Source organism: Priapulus caudatus, unplaced genomic scaffold, assembly GCF_000485595.1.
Source record: "Priapulus caudatus unplaced genomic scaffold, Priapulus_caudatus-5.0.1 Scaffold563, whole genome shotgun sequence".
Classification (NCBI taxonomy): Eukaryota; Metazoa; Priapulida; class Priapulimorpha; order Priapulimorphida; family Priapulidae; genus Priapulus; species Priapulus caudatus.
In genome coordinates this window covers 90,836-108,335 of record NW_014577624.1, presented here as the reverse complement: position 1 = coordinate 108,335, position 17,500 = coordinate 90,836, and the positions used below count along the sequence as shown (strand labels likewise).

The window sequence follows — 17,500 nt, the reverse complement described above, 5'->3', positions numbered from 1 at the left end:
TGATCGAAGGCACATGCCGGAGTTTGCGTTTCGACAATAGAATAAACCTGCACCGCTAATTGCACATGCGAATGTTTTTTCCCGCTATTGTGCGCGCCGTCCGCTAATTCCAATGAAAAGCATTTACTAATTTAATACGTTCGCAGCGCATTGTAACGATTCCGATGCGATTGGAGCCGGATTCAATTTAATTGTCATACAGTTTAATCGGACATTGATTTGAACTGTACGCGCGCGGTTTCTCTATGCAGGCGAGTTCTATACGTACAGCTCGCCTTCAGTACCGATGTCATCTAGGCTTTAGATACATAGCTAGAGGCAGCAGCAAGCTTGTCACTGCTGATCATCCATCTTGTGTGTCCGAAGAGGATGTCAACGCATTTAGAAGAGAATTTTGTGGCTTCTCGATCATACAGTCACTGCGATGCCTCAAATGTCCACGGGCGAATGTGTAAGTGGATTACTGGACAGCTAACGACGACATGAGCTGAAATGTATAGTTTCACATATGGAAGAATTTCACAAAGAAAGGAGCTTATAGACGAGCAATTTCTGTTCTTGTCGATTGTGTTTTTGATATTGGATTTTTTATTATGCATTTGTGCGCATATGATATCACGCTCCACGGGGCTTGCATAATGGATAATTACCTCTCGCTGCTCATGAATATGTAATCTGAGATTTAGGATAGGATCTGAAGATGATGGGAGAATGGTAAATAATCGTTTAAGATTACGTAGGATCGTCGGTGTTGTCAAACAGAGCACGACCGGACGTGACGCGGCCGGTGCATTCCACCGAATTCTGCCCTACCAGTTCACCACAATCTATTCCTGTGCGATATAACTATTCATCTTATACGTGATAAATAGCTAGGGAGCACTTCGACCACTTTGCGTGGTCTTTCTCGTGCGCTTGCATCCACCTTGCCTCGAAATTTGTAACAAGAGCGCAATTTATAACAACAACCACTCAAGGGGACAAACGAGGGTATAGATACAAGTACACAGATGAGGTTACAGATACAGGCGCACTAGTGAGGGCGGTATCAATTGGCGTGAGTAAATGTTGAGGAACACGGCACGGGGTCTTGTCGTCCCGCCTAATGGTGTCTATAGACCTCATATAGTCGTTCAATCAGTATAAAGAGAATGAACTAGTCGGCCGTTGTTAAGCTGTGATCATGATTTCCTCACATCTGATAATCGTTGGCAATACAGAAAGAAGGTTTTTCAGTATTTTTAATACGTTTTATTTTATGCCCCCCGCGCGAGAAACCCGGCTGTATACTCGCCTGTATGTATCGCGTGTAAACTAATAAGCCTAATGTTTGGTAAGCGAGCGCTCACGGACGATTCGCGGCGGCAGCCGTCGGCGGCGGCGGTATTGCCGTCGGCTGTGATTACCATGCAGCCTCGTGAAGAGACACCCCCTCCTCCTCCCCTGCTCCCAGCCCCGGGAAGCCACCACGCGCCGCGGCGAGAGAGAGAGAGAGAGAGAGAGAGTGAGCATGCAAGAGAGAGAGAGAGAGCGCGCGGTTACACATCGTGCTGCACATATCGTAGTTTCCTCTTCCTCAGCGTCTCCATCGCGGGCCGTTGACTTCGTCGGCTCCCAGGGGGCGCTTTGCGCGTCTTCGCGCACACTCGCGTTTGCATTTCGCTGTTCTGTATTTGTTCGATGCCGGCTCACAGTGAATATAGCGCGTGCGCTTGGAAAGAGAGTCATGTAGAATCAGAAACGGTGAGAATTAATCATGAAGGCTGCCGAGGTTTCAGTACTGGTGTGACTATACATGACCGTACATAACATCTCATACCCCCCCCCCCGCGCGCGTGTGTGTGTGCGTATATGTGCGTGTGCGCGTGCGTGTGCGTGCGTGTGTGCGTGTGTGTGTGGTGCGGATGTGAGTGAGTGTGTCGGGTCGGCGGATATGTGAGCGTGCGTGCTTGCGTTAGTGCGAGTATGTGCGTGTTCGCACGTTTGTACGTGCCTGCGTGTGCGTGCGTGTGTGTGTGCACGAATATATGAGGGTATACGTAGAGTACATGAAAACAAAGATAGACGCCCCATGTTAGAGCGTCGCCGGGCCGCTAGGTTGAAATCCCTTCACTAGCTATATCTAGACTCGTCGTTGAGTTCACTAGCACGTGGTCGCGCACCGCGCGTACCGCAATCCAATCACTGCGAGAGAGAGGCAACTTACGTAGTTTCCGTAAGAAAATTCCATGAGAACTATCGAACGCAAGAAACTAAAGCGAGTGTGCTACACACGCTACTCCTGCATGGCGGCAGCGTCGATCGCTCGCTCGAGTGCTGGTTGTCGCCAAGCACGACTCGATACACCTGACAGCGCCCGTATGTCGGTGCGATACCTTAAAGGCTCCCGCACACGGTGCGCGGGCTGGTTTGCGTGCGCATTCGCCGCTGTGACAGTATCACGTTGTGACAGTTTTACATTGTGACACTGTCACATTGTGACATTGTTACCCTCACCGTTCTTAGACAGTCGCACGTCATTTAATTGGCATTGTTATGAAATCATTGTAGGAATTGCACGTGTGACCGTTGAGTTGAAGATGTTGCTTTTAAAAAAGCCTGCCATCTCGATTTCCTCCTGTCCGTGATCTCCACTGCAATAGAATAGTGATTGCAAACAACCAGTCGTCGATTGTGCAACTTGACTGAGGGGAAAATGATTCCATTCTTGAATAATCGATGGGGCCATGGGATGTAGACCGTAGCCGGTGAGAGGTGAGAGCGCGTCGCTGCTGCACAAACTCCTATCATTGACATGGAGGGCATTACTATGTGCCCACGTACACAGCGCACGTGACTGCACACGTTAATTGCGTTATAAATACGTTGAATCCTTAAGGCCTATTTACACGATGCGTCCTAGACGTACGTCTGTCGCATCAGTCAGACGCATACGTCCAAACGCACCGTGTAAACTATGCGGTACGACACGATTTTGTGACCCCTGCGATATCGGATGCACTAGACGCATGTTCTAATTTCTTGCGACATCGTAAGTAGGACGCAAGAACCCGGCCAATACAGGAAACAACGAAGTTGATCGAACTGTATCGAATTATTGGTGTGACCTTTTCAAGGAGTTGTTGGAAAGTGTCCATGTCCGTCCTCACAAAATTTCGGAAGCTTCCGTGGTCTTCCTCCTCCAACTCTTTTTGAAGTGCATGATACGCTAGTTTGTCTCTCCTGGCGATCCACGGTCTCACCCAAGCTCGTCTCCTTATTTGCGAAATTTCATTTTTTCTTAATTCCTGCCACAAGAAGAGACACTATGGCAATTTTCTTCAGCCGTCGTGTACGTGTTCTCCTCATGGCGGCCTGCCCTGGAACCACTTGTCCTGGATGTTCGAACAAAACTCACCGTGTAAACAGATTCACCGTTGCGTCAAGGACATATGCGAAAATCTGATAAGGCCTGGACGTACGTCTAGGACGCATCGTGTAAATAGGCCTTTACGCAGAGTAGCAGTGAGATATAGATGTTATATATAGATCATAATCTATACCATTTTATGCACTATGTACAGCTGTGACAGTAACAGTACATACTGTGACAGTACTGTGACAGTAACTGTGACAGTACAGTGATGAGTAGTAAGTGGTTACAAGTGTAGTATTATAAGTAACAATATACAATGTTGTGTACATAGCACGTAGCACGTTACATTACGTTACGTTACGTTACGTTATGTTACGTTGCGTTACGTGCACGTAGCACGTGTGAACGTAGTGGCACGTAGCACGTTCCATCTGTGTAGTACTCATGCAGGGCGTGCGTGCTTGTCCAACGCCACAACCCTTGCGCAATGCCCTGCATTTATTGATATCGGCAAAAGAAGACGAATATACCCTTTGATGTCACCGCTTTTCATGTCTACTTTACGTCATACGTGCGCGATCCGACGTTTTTGTTTATTACCCGTTAGCCTCCCTTCGTTGAGCAAAAGATCTCCGAACTTGCTTTGGTCTCTGCAGCAGGCTGTAACCCAGCAAGGCTATTCGCTTTTACGCTAGTGAGGTTGTTAATGTTATTCGTGCTCCGGTGTGCCCGTGTATAGCTGTCGGTTATTTTCGCTGTGCGAGCCGAGCTGTGGAGGCTGGGCAATTTACGGACACGAAGCCAAGAACCTTTTCTCCAAGTCCGCCGAGATTTCCCCAACCATGAATGATTCACTTTCATGGATATGAAAATTTTGAACCTTGTGTTGATGAAAGGTCATTGGTTGTTAGTATTCATGCGAAAATGCTGAATCGTAGTTATAAGTTCGTCGTTGTGAAGGTCATTGTTTGTAGCTATGAAATCAATTTTCAATAATTGTGTCTAATAATAGTCGCTGAAGTTTGAAGAAATAATGTTCTATAGACCTCTATAGGGGCAAATATTTTTAGAATCCTATAGAAATAATTTCCTATAAATCTCTATAGCACAAACTTGCTTTAGAGTCCTATAGAAATAATCTTCTACATGCCTCTATAGGGAACAAATTCTATGAATGCATGAATGCGAACCCATTGCCTCACTGATCGCACACGTTCATTTTATCTGGCGGCTCTCTCTCTCTCTCTGCTCTCTCTCTCTCTGGCTCTCTTTCTCATGCTCTCTCTCAATCTCTCCTCTCTTTCTCTCTGCTCTCTCTCTCTCTCTCTCTCTCTCTCTCTCTCTCTCTTTCTCTCTCTCTCTCTCTGTCTATATATATATATACGAGGCGATATTTCAGCGGTTCTGCATCGGCGTGCGTTAAACACTAATATGTTAATGGCGAGACATCGGCGCTTTAATAGCATCGCGGCGGCACGTGGCGGAATTCATAGTGTATTAGCAGCGTCTTTTATCCGCTGAGGAAATACATGTACGCACACTACGGCGAAGGATGGGATTAGTGGATTAGAGTAGAGTGTAACTTTAATTACCAATTAGAGGAAGCTGTTACTATGTAGTCAGTGGCGGAGGCAACGCGTTGCTCATCGGCTGTGCTTCTAGGGGTAGACTGCGCACAGCAGGCGTTTCTTGCTAGCTATCCCTCCCTCGGCTACGCTTCCATGCATAGACTGCGCACAGCAGGTGTTAACTTGCTAGCTATGCCCCTTTGGCTGCGCTTACATACTACACGAACTGTTGACAACATTCAGGGTCCGATTGTCCAAACCAGCTCGAGGTTTGATCCAGTTCCATACTCGCGATAGATTTTTCCGATCAGGGTCGCAAAGCTTTTTCTCAAAATTCGACTCGGCTGATCCCGATCTATATATACGAAGCACCAGAGATGATTGCAATCTTGCATTTACATTTTTAAACTGAAATGTCAACGGAAATGGTGCGTGTGCCCGCGTGCTGACAATCAGGCGAGATGCGATTCAATTACGATGAGATCATGAGATGCAATACGTCTTGCGACGCAAATTCAAACGAGGTATTTCTAAGCGACCGCGACTGACAATGTCGTCGTGGGAGCAAGAGCCTTCGAAATTCACTTTCGGCGTCTTCTTGGCGCAACAGTTACAGCGTGGTGGGAGAGCGATTCAGCGCACTGCACGCACGCGCAGCCAATGGCCTGTTTGCCTGTTTTTGGAAATCGCGTTGCGGAGAGCGCGGGTTTACGACCGCCGCATCGACGCTGATTGATTGCTGAGTATGTATGAGGAGCGCCGGAATCAGTAGCAGTAGCAGCAGAAGCAACAGCAGCAGCAGTAGCAGAAGCAAAAACAGTAGCAGTATAGCAGCAGTAAACAGTAGCAGCAGCAACAGCAGCAACAGCGGCGGCGGCAATAGCGGCAGCACAGCAACAATAACGGCAGCAACAACAGCAACAATAACGGCAGCAACAACAGCAACAACAGCAGCAGCAACTACAACAGCAACAACAACCACATCCGCGGCAACAACAACAGCAGCAGCAGCAGAAACAACAACATCAGCGAAAACGCTAACGGGAACAGTAGGGGCAGCAGCAGATGCGGCATGCTTATGGAAGTACAAAAAATGTCGCACGAGTGTCTCACGTACATGCAGCGAAGCACAGGTCGCAACACCCGCCAGTTTTAACAGGGACGGTGACGACACGGCCCCGTGGACATGAATGAGGGAACGGACGTGACTCACTTTACACCGGGACGCATAACTATAGTGTAGTTATACCCCGGGGTTATATATAGATAGCTTCACGCCTTTCTATTTCAATGCTATATGTCGTCGTGACACCGCCATGACACTTCACTCGCGCAGAGTGCGCACGTGTGCTATCATTCACCAGTCTAATGTTGGCTTCTCGGAGGAGCGTAATGGATGTTTCTACAGCCACCGTGGTGATGGGAAGCGCAGCAGCGTGCAGAAATCACGCAGTGAGTCGCGCGTGTTAAACGCTCACGTCTCGCTGTCTGTATAATATTCAATCACAGAGCCTGGATGCGGGAAGATATGCGTGCACTCGCGAGCACTCAGATTTGCTCGCATTCATAAGCGCTCTATAGTCGATTGAAGGGAATGACCAGGGGACTACGATCTATGCATATAGGATGTATAGCTGTAATGGGTTATACTTATTGATACACATTGAGCCAGGGCCCGAGTCGCTGTAACGTTAGCGTAAATGCACGTCAGTTGGCTTTTGTTGCGAGTAGTTAGGCCTACTTTAAATCGAGTATCAAGTGAAGCATTTAAAAGCTCTGTATTTCTAGTTCTCTATTCTCTCTAGTTTTTTAGCTTGTGGTGCGTGTATAAGACGTTGTTAATGATTAATGGATAAGTGATGCTACCATAAATGGCTTAGCGGACGCACGTATTACGTGTCTAGTTTCTAAATATACTATGTTAAGTATATTATTTGCGTGCCCTTCGCCTTCATTTTACGAAGTAGGGAAATTACTAATATGATTACATTTCATCAGGAGTTAATAATGACAAATTTGTCATTATTAACCCCTGATATCATATAATGCGGTGGGCCTATTGTTATTAATGTTATTATTATTATGATATTTATTATTATTTAATGTATTATTATCGCCGACTCTATATGATATAGCTACCCCCTACCTACTAGTATCTAATCTTATTTTGATATTATACTTGAAAAGATATTAATATTCTTTAATATGAAAAAGTATCTCGCGATCCTATTATTATTCACATAATTATGTTAAAGTTATGAGAAATATCAACATATTCTAATAAAATCCTATTATGTATCCTTGTTACCAAACATTAGCATAACGCAATATTATTAGCAAAATGTTTTTCTTTACATATATAAGCGTGTAAACGAAATATGATGTTAGCAGTAAATTTGCGAACCATAAACGCCAACATATAACTCAATACAAGGCATAAACAATAAACACACGAACATAAACATAGCAACATGCGCGTATGTATATAGCATGCACGTACGTCAACAAGACATGTAACACGAACGTGAACATGTGAACACACGAACATCAATGCAAACACTCGGGGCCATGCACGCACACACAAACGCGCACTTGGGGAGGCACGCACGCACCCACGCACAGGAACACGAACACACGCACTCACCCACACGCACGCACACACACGCGCGCGCGCACGCACGCACACACATTCACATGCGCACACTAAAACGACACGATCGATGGCATCAACTATGACAGCCGTGGCGGTTTACTTTCAAACGTTTTTCTGTTCACTTGTTTGTAGGTGGAAAACGTGCGCCTGCTGGACCGTTACCAGGCGCGTCGTCCTAGCATCGGCACCCTATATATCACCACGACACATCTTATCTTTGTCGACACCGACCGAAAGCGAGAGACATGGGTACGTATTAAGGAGAAGGTGGCGATGGGCGGCGTGGGTGGGTATAAAGAGAAGGTGGTGGTAGGGGAAATGGGAACGTACACAGAGAGAGAATTAAGGTGGTGATGTTGGAGAGTAAGAGACTTGGGTACGTATGCATGGTCATATACAGGGAGACTGGTAATGGGACACACAAGTGAAGAGAGAGAGAGAGAGAGAGAGAGAGAGAGAGAGAGAGAGAGAGGGGGGGGGAGATAGAAAGAGCGAGAGTTTGCGTTGCTGTCACAGAAGCTTAATCCAATATTCGATTACGTTTCCGATTAAAAACACGCAGTCGACTGGGCAAGTTATTTTCTTTGAATGTGGAAATCCAATAATCGAACATTGATTTAGCGCATGGCCACCCCGCGGTAAATACTCGGAGCCTATAGCTACGAGATTAATTCGTAACCATCGAAGCCCATGACGTATATATGCAAGATTCTCAAATCACTCGGACTCGGTTGCGTACATATGTTGTGTATGAGATCTGAGTGCACGCATGCATGCAGCATTACAAATATATTTGTGTTCATCACACAGACTGCGCATGCGCGCGCTTGCTCGCGACGGTCGTGCTGTCGTCTGTCCCACGAGGATTGTTCGCGCCGACATAAAAAACCTCTTTGCCGGCAAGCACTTGTGTGAGAAAAAACCTATGCATGCACGTAAAATAACAGCTCCGTGTGGTTGTGTTCCCGTGCGGCAGCAGGGAAGCTGGTGTTATGGATGACGTAGGCTGTTAAAATGGTATTCCTGAGGAGGATGCAATAAATCAAAAGTCCGCTAGCAGCGTAATGTTAGTGGCTGCGTAATAACCGCAACGGGTTTGAATTTTATATATTATATTTATAATCATTTAATATATTAGCGTGGATTTGATTCGTGCGTGATTCGTGTTATATAGGAGATACTGACAGTTGAAATCGGCTGAAACTGCCGTGCACAAGTCAATACCCGCCGATCAAAGTTCTCGTTTAACCCGCGAAATTTTCGAAATTTTCGTAAATTGCGTTGTATTTTGTATTGGAAATTCGTGCGCATCGCTTCATCTCAGCGTTAAACGTATATTTCACCGTACGTCTCATTGTGGGTACGTACATGGTACGTGGTTACATGGTGGGTGGGTACGTGGTTTGTGCGTACGTCTCATTGTGGGTGTGAATCCCCTCACCGTCATATAAGCATTTTGTGTGTAGTTAAGATCCCTGCATCTTCTACATCGCAAAATACTTGTTTCGTCGTTATCATATGATCCGTGTTTCATCTTTATCATATGATCCGTGTTTCATGCTTTATCATATGATGCCGTGTTTCATCTTTATCATATAGCCGTGTTTTCATCGTTATCATCGCGTGTTTTCAACATTCTTTAAATCGTATGTATCCGTGTTTCATCTTTACATATGATGCGCGTTTTACCTCCTTTATCAATATGATAACGTGTTTCATCTTTACATATTGATTCTGTGTTTCATCTTTATGGCATATGATGGCGTGTTTTCATCTTTATCAATGAAATTATGATTCGTGTGTTCATCTTTATCGTATGATCCGTGTTTCATGTCTTTATCATATGATCTGTGTTTGCATGCTTTATTAATGATCCGTGGTTTCATCGTTATCTCATGAACGCGCGTGTTTCATCTTTATCAATATGATCCGTGTTTTCATCTTTATCATATGATCGTGTTTCATCTTTAATCATATGAATCCGTGTTTCATGCTTTATGCATATGATCCGATGTTTCATCTTTATGCATATGAATCGTGTTTCATCTTACATAATATCTGTGTTTCATCCTTTATCATATGATATTATGGATCCGTGTTTCATCGTTTATCAATATGATCCGTGTTTGCATCTTTATCATATGATCCGTGTTTCCTCTTATCATATATGCCGTGTTTATCTTTATCGGTATGATCCGGTTTTCATCCTTATCATATGAAATCGTGTTTCATCTTTATCATATGATGGCGTGTTTCAATCTTTATCATATGATGCCGTGTTTCATCTTTATGCGTAATGATCCGTGTTTTCATCTTTATGCATATCGATGCGTGTTTTCATCTTATCATATGGAAGTATTATTATCCCGTGTTTCATCTTTATCAGTATGATCCGTAGTTTCATCGTTAAATCATATGAATAATTATAGATCCGTGTTTCATCTTTTTATCGGTATGATCCGTGTTTCGATCTTTATCATATGATCGCGTGTTTCATCTTTATCGTATTGAATCGCGTGTTTCATCGTTAAACTCAGATATGAATTTATGATCCGTTGTTTCATCTTTATCGTATGATACCGCGTTGTTTCATCTTTATCATATGATCGTGTTTCATCTTTAATCAATATTAATCGTTTTCATCTTTATGGCATATGATCCGTGTTCATGCTTTATCATATGATCCGTGTTTCATCTTTATCATATGATCCGTGTTTCATCTTTATCATATGATCCGTGTTTCATCTTTATCATATGATCCGTGTTTCATCATTTTATCATATGAATATTATTGATCTCGTGTTTCATCTTTATCGTTATATGGATCGGTGTTTCATCTTTATCCATATGATCCGTGTTTTCATCTTTATGCATATATCCGTGTTTCATCTTTATCGTATGATCCGTGTTTCATCTTTATCGTATGATCCGTTTTTCCTCTTTATCATATGATCCGTGTTTCATCTTTATCATATGATCCGTGTTTCATCTTTATCATATGATCCGTGTTTCATCTTTATCATATGAATATTATGATCCGTGTTTCATCTTTATCGTATGATCCGTGTTTCATCTTTATCATATGATCCGTGTTTCATCTTTATCATATATCCGGTGTTTACAATCTTTATCATATGATCCGTGTTTTCATCTTTATCAATACTGATCCGTGTTTCATGCTTTATCATAATGATCCGTGTTTCATCTTTATCATATGATCCGTGTTTCATCTTTATCATATGATCCGTGTTTCATCTTTATCATATGAATATATTGATGCCGTGTTTTCATCTTTATCATATGATCGTGGTTTCAACTTATCAGTATGATCCGTGGTTTTCATCTTTATCAAATATGATCTGGTTTCATCTTTATCATATGGTTCGTGATTTCAGTCTTTATCATATGTATCCGTGTTTCAACTTTATTCAGATAATTTTTTTAATTTTTTGGGTTTTTGTATCGAGTAGGGCTTGCGGGCTAATTAGGGAATTTGCGACTAATTGTCGGAAACTTTTAAACCCTAGCAAGTTATTGTTGTTATTGTAATGTAACCCACCGCGCGCACCCTAACACCCATAGACCCAGACGGTGATTGCCGGGTTGATTTGATAATGTCGCCGGGCGGTTTTCGGAAATGCATATTAAATAGGACACGGACGAAAAGATCAAAAATTAGTTCATTGTAGCCAGAGGAGAGCGGTTAGTCATTACCAGGTCAACGTAAGTTATTAGGCATGGACTCTAAATTAAGATGTAGCGGACGAAGACGAGACACGTGGGCCTAGGCTTGGGTGCCTAGGGTGCCGTAGTGTATATATATTTGTATCTGTGTTACTAATAAAGTCAGTCTCAACAACAAATTGCTGCGACTGGAGTCATCTTTACTCCTTGCCTAGCAATCTGCCTACCATTAACTCAACGCTGGCTACGATGCCGGAGCGGAGATGCAACAACTTTACAACTCTATCCGATTCTACGATGCCGGAGCCGAGAAAACATACAACCTTTCCCAAGTACAGACAATAAGTGATCGCGGTGTTTTTATGCTTTATCATATGAATCCGTGTTTCATCTTTATCATATGATGCCGTGTTTTCATCTTTGCATATGATCCGTGTTTCATCTTTATCAGATGATCCGTGTTTCATATTTATCATATGATACTTATGCTGCATGCTGTAACAAGCATTCTCGCTTTTAATCCCCGTCAACCAAGAGTCTTTTTGACTGTTCGTCTGCCGTCACAGTGACCTGATCATGGCATTGTAGGCAGATCCTATATATATATAGATATATATATATATATATATATATATATATTATAGAGAGAGAGAGAGAGAGAGAGAGAGAGAGAAAGAGAGAAAGGAGAGCGAGAGAGAGTAGAGACGAGAGAGAGAGAGAGAGACGAGAAGAGAGAGAGAGAGAGAGTAAGACAAAGTTGGAATGACAGGACGGGCTCCATGGTCGTGGTTCTATGAATATGAAGTTAGCGCGAGCGGCAATATTAATCACTCGAAAGATATCGTTATCTGCCCAGAACTTGGCCAGAAGAGAGCTGACGTCCACGTGTTTAGCGGTTATCATTGTGTAATAATTATTTATATCCAATATATATACTAGAGCCTACTACGGTAAGGTGGCCATCGTGGGTCCGCTCGCATTGGCGTCATCACATCTGCCATGGGAAATTAGACTCAGACCATAGTTCGTCTGCGGCGCCGTTTGACGCATCGGACGGCCGTGGATTGGCGCAAACTTCCATATATAATATATAATATATATATATATATATATATATATGCATGGAAGCTTGGATGTTATGGATATATATATATATATATATATATATATATATATATACCCGTAATCTGAATCTCAAATCATAAAGCGATTTGAGCTAGCCAGGGCAATTTGCTAGATTGGTCATTATTTGCCTATTTGCTGCAGATCTTCAATACTTAATATATGGCAATAAATTATATACCAGACTATACCAGAAAGTCTGCTATATAAATCGGAGTTAACAGAAAATCCCTTTCCTACATACGAGCTATATACCAGACTATACCAGAAAGTCTGCTATATGTAAGAACTATATACTAGACCGTACCAGACATTCTCCTATGTCTGTGGGAGTTATGTTAAGCAGACGGTGTTGGGGGTCGGGCTAGATGCCGAGCCGATATAGCGGTTAGCGGTGTGGACGCGCGTGAAAAAAGACGCGTGTGGACATAAAATCAAAATAATGACAGTCAATGTTATTTGAGGCGAGCCACCGATCTCGGGCCACGTTAGGAATCGGGAAAGACTTTTAGCTGTGCTAACATTGACACTCGAGGCGGCAGTCCGTGTGTTGGCTTCAATTGGCCGTGTTGTCGTTGTCTCGGGAATCTAAAGCCGCGCGCGTGATAGTGCGTTTTATTGACCGAGCGTAATTTTCCCCTCCCGAGCGTAATTGAAATTCACTTCCAGGCCTTATCAGCGTTACGTTGGTGAAATTGATCTCATTTTGTGGTGTCCGTGCCGGCGAAAAGGGCAACACACGGTAACTTGACACTGTCGGCGAAATAGTTATAGAGAGGAAAAAATTTGGAGATGGAAAGGGGAAACACGCGATGGGGATAACTTGATACTGTCAGCGAAATAGTTAAAAACAATGAAAGAAAACAAAAGGAACGAGCGGAGCAAAGGAACGAGGAGGCGAGTTCAGAGGTAAAGGTTTTTTTCGAGTCTGAATTTGGATAGTTTTAACAAAATGATGTATGAATGTACGTGCGCGCGTACGTTCATTATGGCTGCGCGTGCGCGTGTTTGCGTGCGTGCGTGCGTGTGTGTGTGTGTGTGCGTGCGTGTTTGCGTGCGTGCGTGCGTGTGTTCGGCCCGTTTCGGCTGTGGTGATCGCTACATGGTCGATGACACGAGGATGGCTGTTAGATAGATAGCAGCGATGAGGAGCGTGCGTGTTATTTATGCATGATCATGAAACACGAACGAGTAGCGAGCGCATGCACTTGTCTGCTCCATTCGGCGCCGAGTTTCTCCCGTTGGTTTTTTTCTCCGCGACAAGACGCTCGTGTCTACTTGTTATTTCCCACGCAATAGAGCCGAGCATAGAAAAAAGAGAGCGAAAGAGAGAGAGAGAGAGAGAGAGAGAGAGAAGGGGAGAAGAAGAAGAGAGAGGAGAGCGCGCGCGAGAGAGAGTTGTGGAGTTTTTTTTTTATTTCGGCAGATTTAAAATTGAAATATGGTAAGGTAGTTTATATAGGAGTTTGCACAGCACCGGTGAGTGTGTAAACGGTGGAGTTGTTTGCATGCAACTGCTTGCTTCCTCGGAGCGGTTCGGTTGTTTTTAGGGTATCAATGATCTACTGGATAATTATCGCAGTTACTGAGAAATTGATGTTTTGTTCTCTTCCTGTCCATCTATAATGAATGAATGGTCGCAATATGAGATTTTCTATTTTGATTAAAAACGAACTTAAATCGGCTAAAAAGAATCGCAAACAAATATTTCATATTTCATAACTTGTCTGGCTTATGTCACAATATGCCGCGATTGCACGTGTATATTGTAAAAGGAAAAATTCTTTGTAGGCTTTAAGTTTTCTAAAATCCTATCAATGGGGTAAAAGTGTGTGAAGTATTTTGAAACGACAGCTTTTCCAGACTTATAATGCATAATTTCTACTAGATAAATATGTACTCTTTACATTCATTTCACTTTACTTTCACTTTCACCATTATTTTGGACTTTTCAAACATGTCCAAATCTATCTACGCTACTATCCCTGTCATCAGAACCACAGTCCAATGCAATTTCATAATAAGAATGTTATTTCATATATGGCTTTTTAACTTATTGCCAATTTCATATGTTGCGGGCCGGGAAAATGCGGACGTCCCACCGAGAAAGGCAATATCTGTTGAAAGACGAGCGGAATTCTACGCACGAACTATGGTCTTTAGAGACAGCTTTCCTTGCGTCACGCGGCTATACGATTAGCAATAAATTCAACCAACATCAGCCGACAAGCGCGATGGGTGCAGATTTCAGCGACAATGTTTCACGACGCCGGCCACCATGCTAGCCACGCGAATCGTTTCGTTGCGAATCTCGACGGAACACTGCAATTAACTGCTTGCCGTTCATTCTCGTAGTGAATTTCAAATTTTTAACGACCGACGCGGAAAATCTGGGTTGTTCAAAGAAGATGTTGAGTAGTCTAGTAGTAGAGATTTGTATAGTAGGTGGCTCGTACACACTTGATGTGGCTGTGATGTGAGCAGTATATGGACTTTAGAGGCAGTGATCATCAAGGAGAGAGAAAGAGAGAGAGAAAGAGGGGTGGGATGGAAGACAGACACACGCGCACACACGCACACACGCACGCATGCACAGAGAGGGAGACACACCCAGAGAAGGGGTCCGATCACTGGGTAGTCTCATATCTCGTATGTAGCTGTTCACAGCGGCGTGTGCGCCGTGACAGCGCTTTTGTCGTAGATAGGTGTTTAAACAACATTTAAGTAGATTTATCAGGCGATATAGTACACAAAAACATTAAAACGTTAGTGGTGAATATAATCGGCATTTATTCACCATCATTTTATTATTGTAACGACCCAGGTGCCTTGCGGGTCGAGTCAATTTGCATTCATGCATTAATTCAACACAGTGCAGTATATGACAGAACGTGCAAGATTCCCGCACGCACCATGCACGCTCAACTCAACTCAACTGTAAATTTTCCTTAAAAATTTAACTCTGTAAAATTATTCCTTGCTCCAAGCCATGAATTGTGAAGCTGTAACCGTTGTCGTCTTCTCTATAGAGAAAGTCATTCACCGCATCTTTAGAATAAGAATAACCGCATGCAGTAGCTACATGGAGGGTGGTGAGGCGCGAGTTTGCACGCGCGCGTGCGTGCGTCGTTGCTGTGCATGTGTCGACAGCTTAGCCAAATAAGAAAGCCACAACGGTCACTCTAGTTTCATCAACGTCGTGGATATTATATTGCGTATATATATGTGTGTGTGTGTGTGTGTATTTATGGTCTGCCAGCTATATTACATATAAATAACGCAGTATACTCATAAAAACACATCCTACTAATTTTGACACTCGGATGATGATTTACTCGGCGTGTGGCCTGGATCTCTCTCTCCCGCATATCATCAATAACAGCACCGCACGCACACGCACACGCACGCACAGGGGAAGGGGATTCTCCCGCGGGCGGTCCACACATCCGGCGAATATTGCGTGCTTCGATGTGACTGTCACGTAGCACGGCTGCGGTACTCATGAATAAATCAGAGGGTATGACTGCAGGTGTGCTATGTATGACTGCAGATCTATACGTGGTTGCGTGGATAACTAGTTTATGGTATAGTGCTAGCTAGCTGCACTCGCCGCGTTACGATCCATACCGGATCGTAACGCGGCAATGTGCATCATGTTAATTGTCGCGAGAGAAGAAATTGTTTCTCAACCGATGTAGTTTATGTGAGGCGTAGCAGCATCAGCGACACCAGCAGTAACAGCCGCAGCCGCAGCAGCAGCAACAGCTGCAGCAGTAATTAAACAGTAGCAGCCGCAGCAGTAGCAGCAGCAGCAGCAGCCGCAGCAGTAATTAGACAGTAGCAGCAGCAGCACCAGGAGCAGCAGCAGCAGCAGCAGCAGGAGCAGCAGCAGCAGCAGCAGCAGGAGCTGCATTATCATCATTAGCAGCAGCAACAGTAGTATCCGCAGAAGCAACAGCAGCGGCATCATCATCAGCAGCAGCAGCAACAATAGTAACAGTAGAAGCAGCAGCAGCAGCAGCAGCAGCAACAATAGTAACAGTAGAAGCAGCAGCAGCAGCCGAATAGCATAGCACCACCAGTACCGCCACCACCACCACCGCCGCCACCGCTACCGGCGCCGCCGCCACCACAACCGCCACCAGTACCACCACCACCGCCGCCGCCGACGCCACCGACGCCACCACCACAACCGCCACCAGTACCACCACCACCACCGCCGCCGCTGCCGACGCCACCACCACAACCGCCACCAGTACCACCACCACCACCGCCGACGCCACCACCACAACCGCCACCAGTACCACCACCGCCGACGCCGACGCCGCCGACGCCGCCGCCGCCGACACCACCACCACAACCGCTACCACCACCACCGCCACCGGCGCCGCCGCCACAGCCGACACCACCACTACCACCGCCACCAGTACCACCACCACCACCGCCGCCGCTGCCGACGCTACCACCACAACCGCCACCAGTACCACCACCACCACCGCCGCCGCTGCCGACGCCACCACCACAACCGCCACCAGTACCACCACCACCACCGCCGCCGCCGCCGCCGCCGCCGACGCCACCACCACAACCGCCACCAGTACCACCACCACCGCCACCGGCGCCGCCGCCACAGCCGACGCCACCACCACAACCGCCACCAGTACCACCACCGCCGACGCCGACGCCGCCGACGCCGCCGCCGCCGACACCACCACCACAACCGCTACCACCACCACCGCCACCGGCGCCGCCGCCACAGCCGACGCCACCACCACAACCGCCACCAGTACCACCACCGCCGACGCCGACGCCGCCGACGCCGCCGCCGCCGACACCACCACCACAACCGCTACCACCACCACCGCCACCAGCGCCGCCGCCACAGCCGACACCACCACTACCACCGCCACCAGTACCACCACCACCACCGCCGCCGCCGCCGCCGCCGCCGACGCCACCACCACAACCGCCACCAGTACCACCACCGCCGACGCCGACGCCGCCGACGCCGCCGCCGCCGACACCACCACCACAACCGCTACCACCACCACCGCCACCGGCGCCGCCGCCACAGCCGCCGCCACCACCACAACCGCCACCAGTACCACCACCGCCGAC

The 17,500-nt window shown here is 45.8% G+C and overlaps 1 protein-coding gene across 1 annotated transcript in view; it reads left to right on the top strand.

Moving 5' to 3' along the window:
• The window catches only part of LOC106811681 (myotubularin-related protein 6-like), a 108,660-nt gene that overhangs the window by 41,013 nt on the left and 50,147 nt on the right, over positions 1-17,500 (top strand). The window contains exon 2 of the mRNA XM_014815383.1: positions 7,709-7,825. Within this exon, the coding sequence (XP_014670869.1) occupies positions 7,709-7,825 (117 nt within the window). The remainder of the gene's footprint in view (positions 1-7,708; positions 7,826-17,500) is intronic.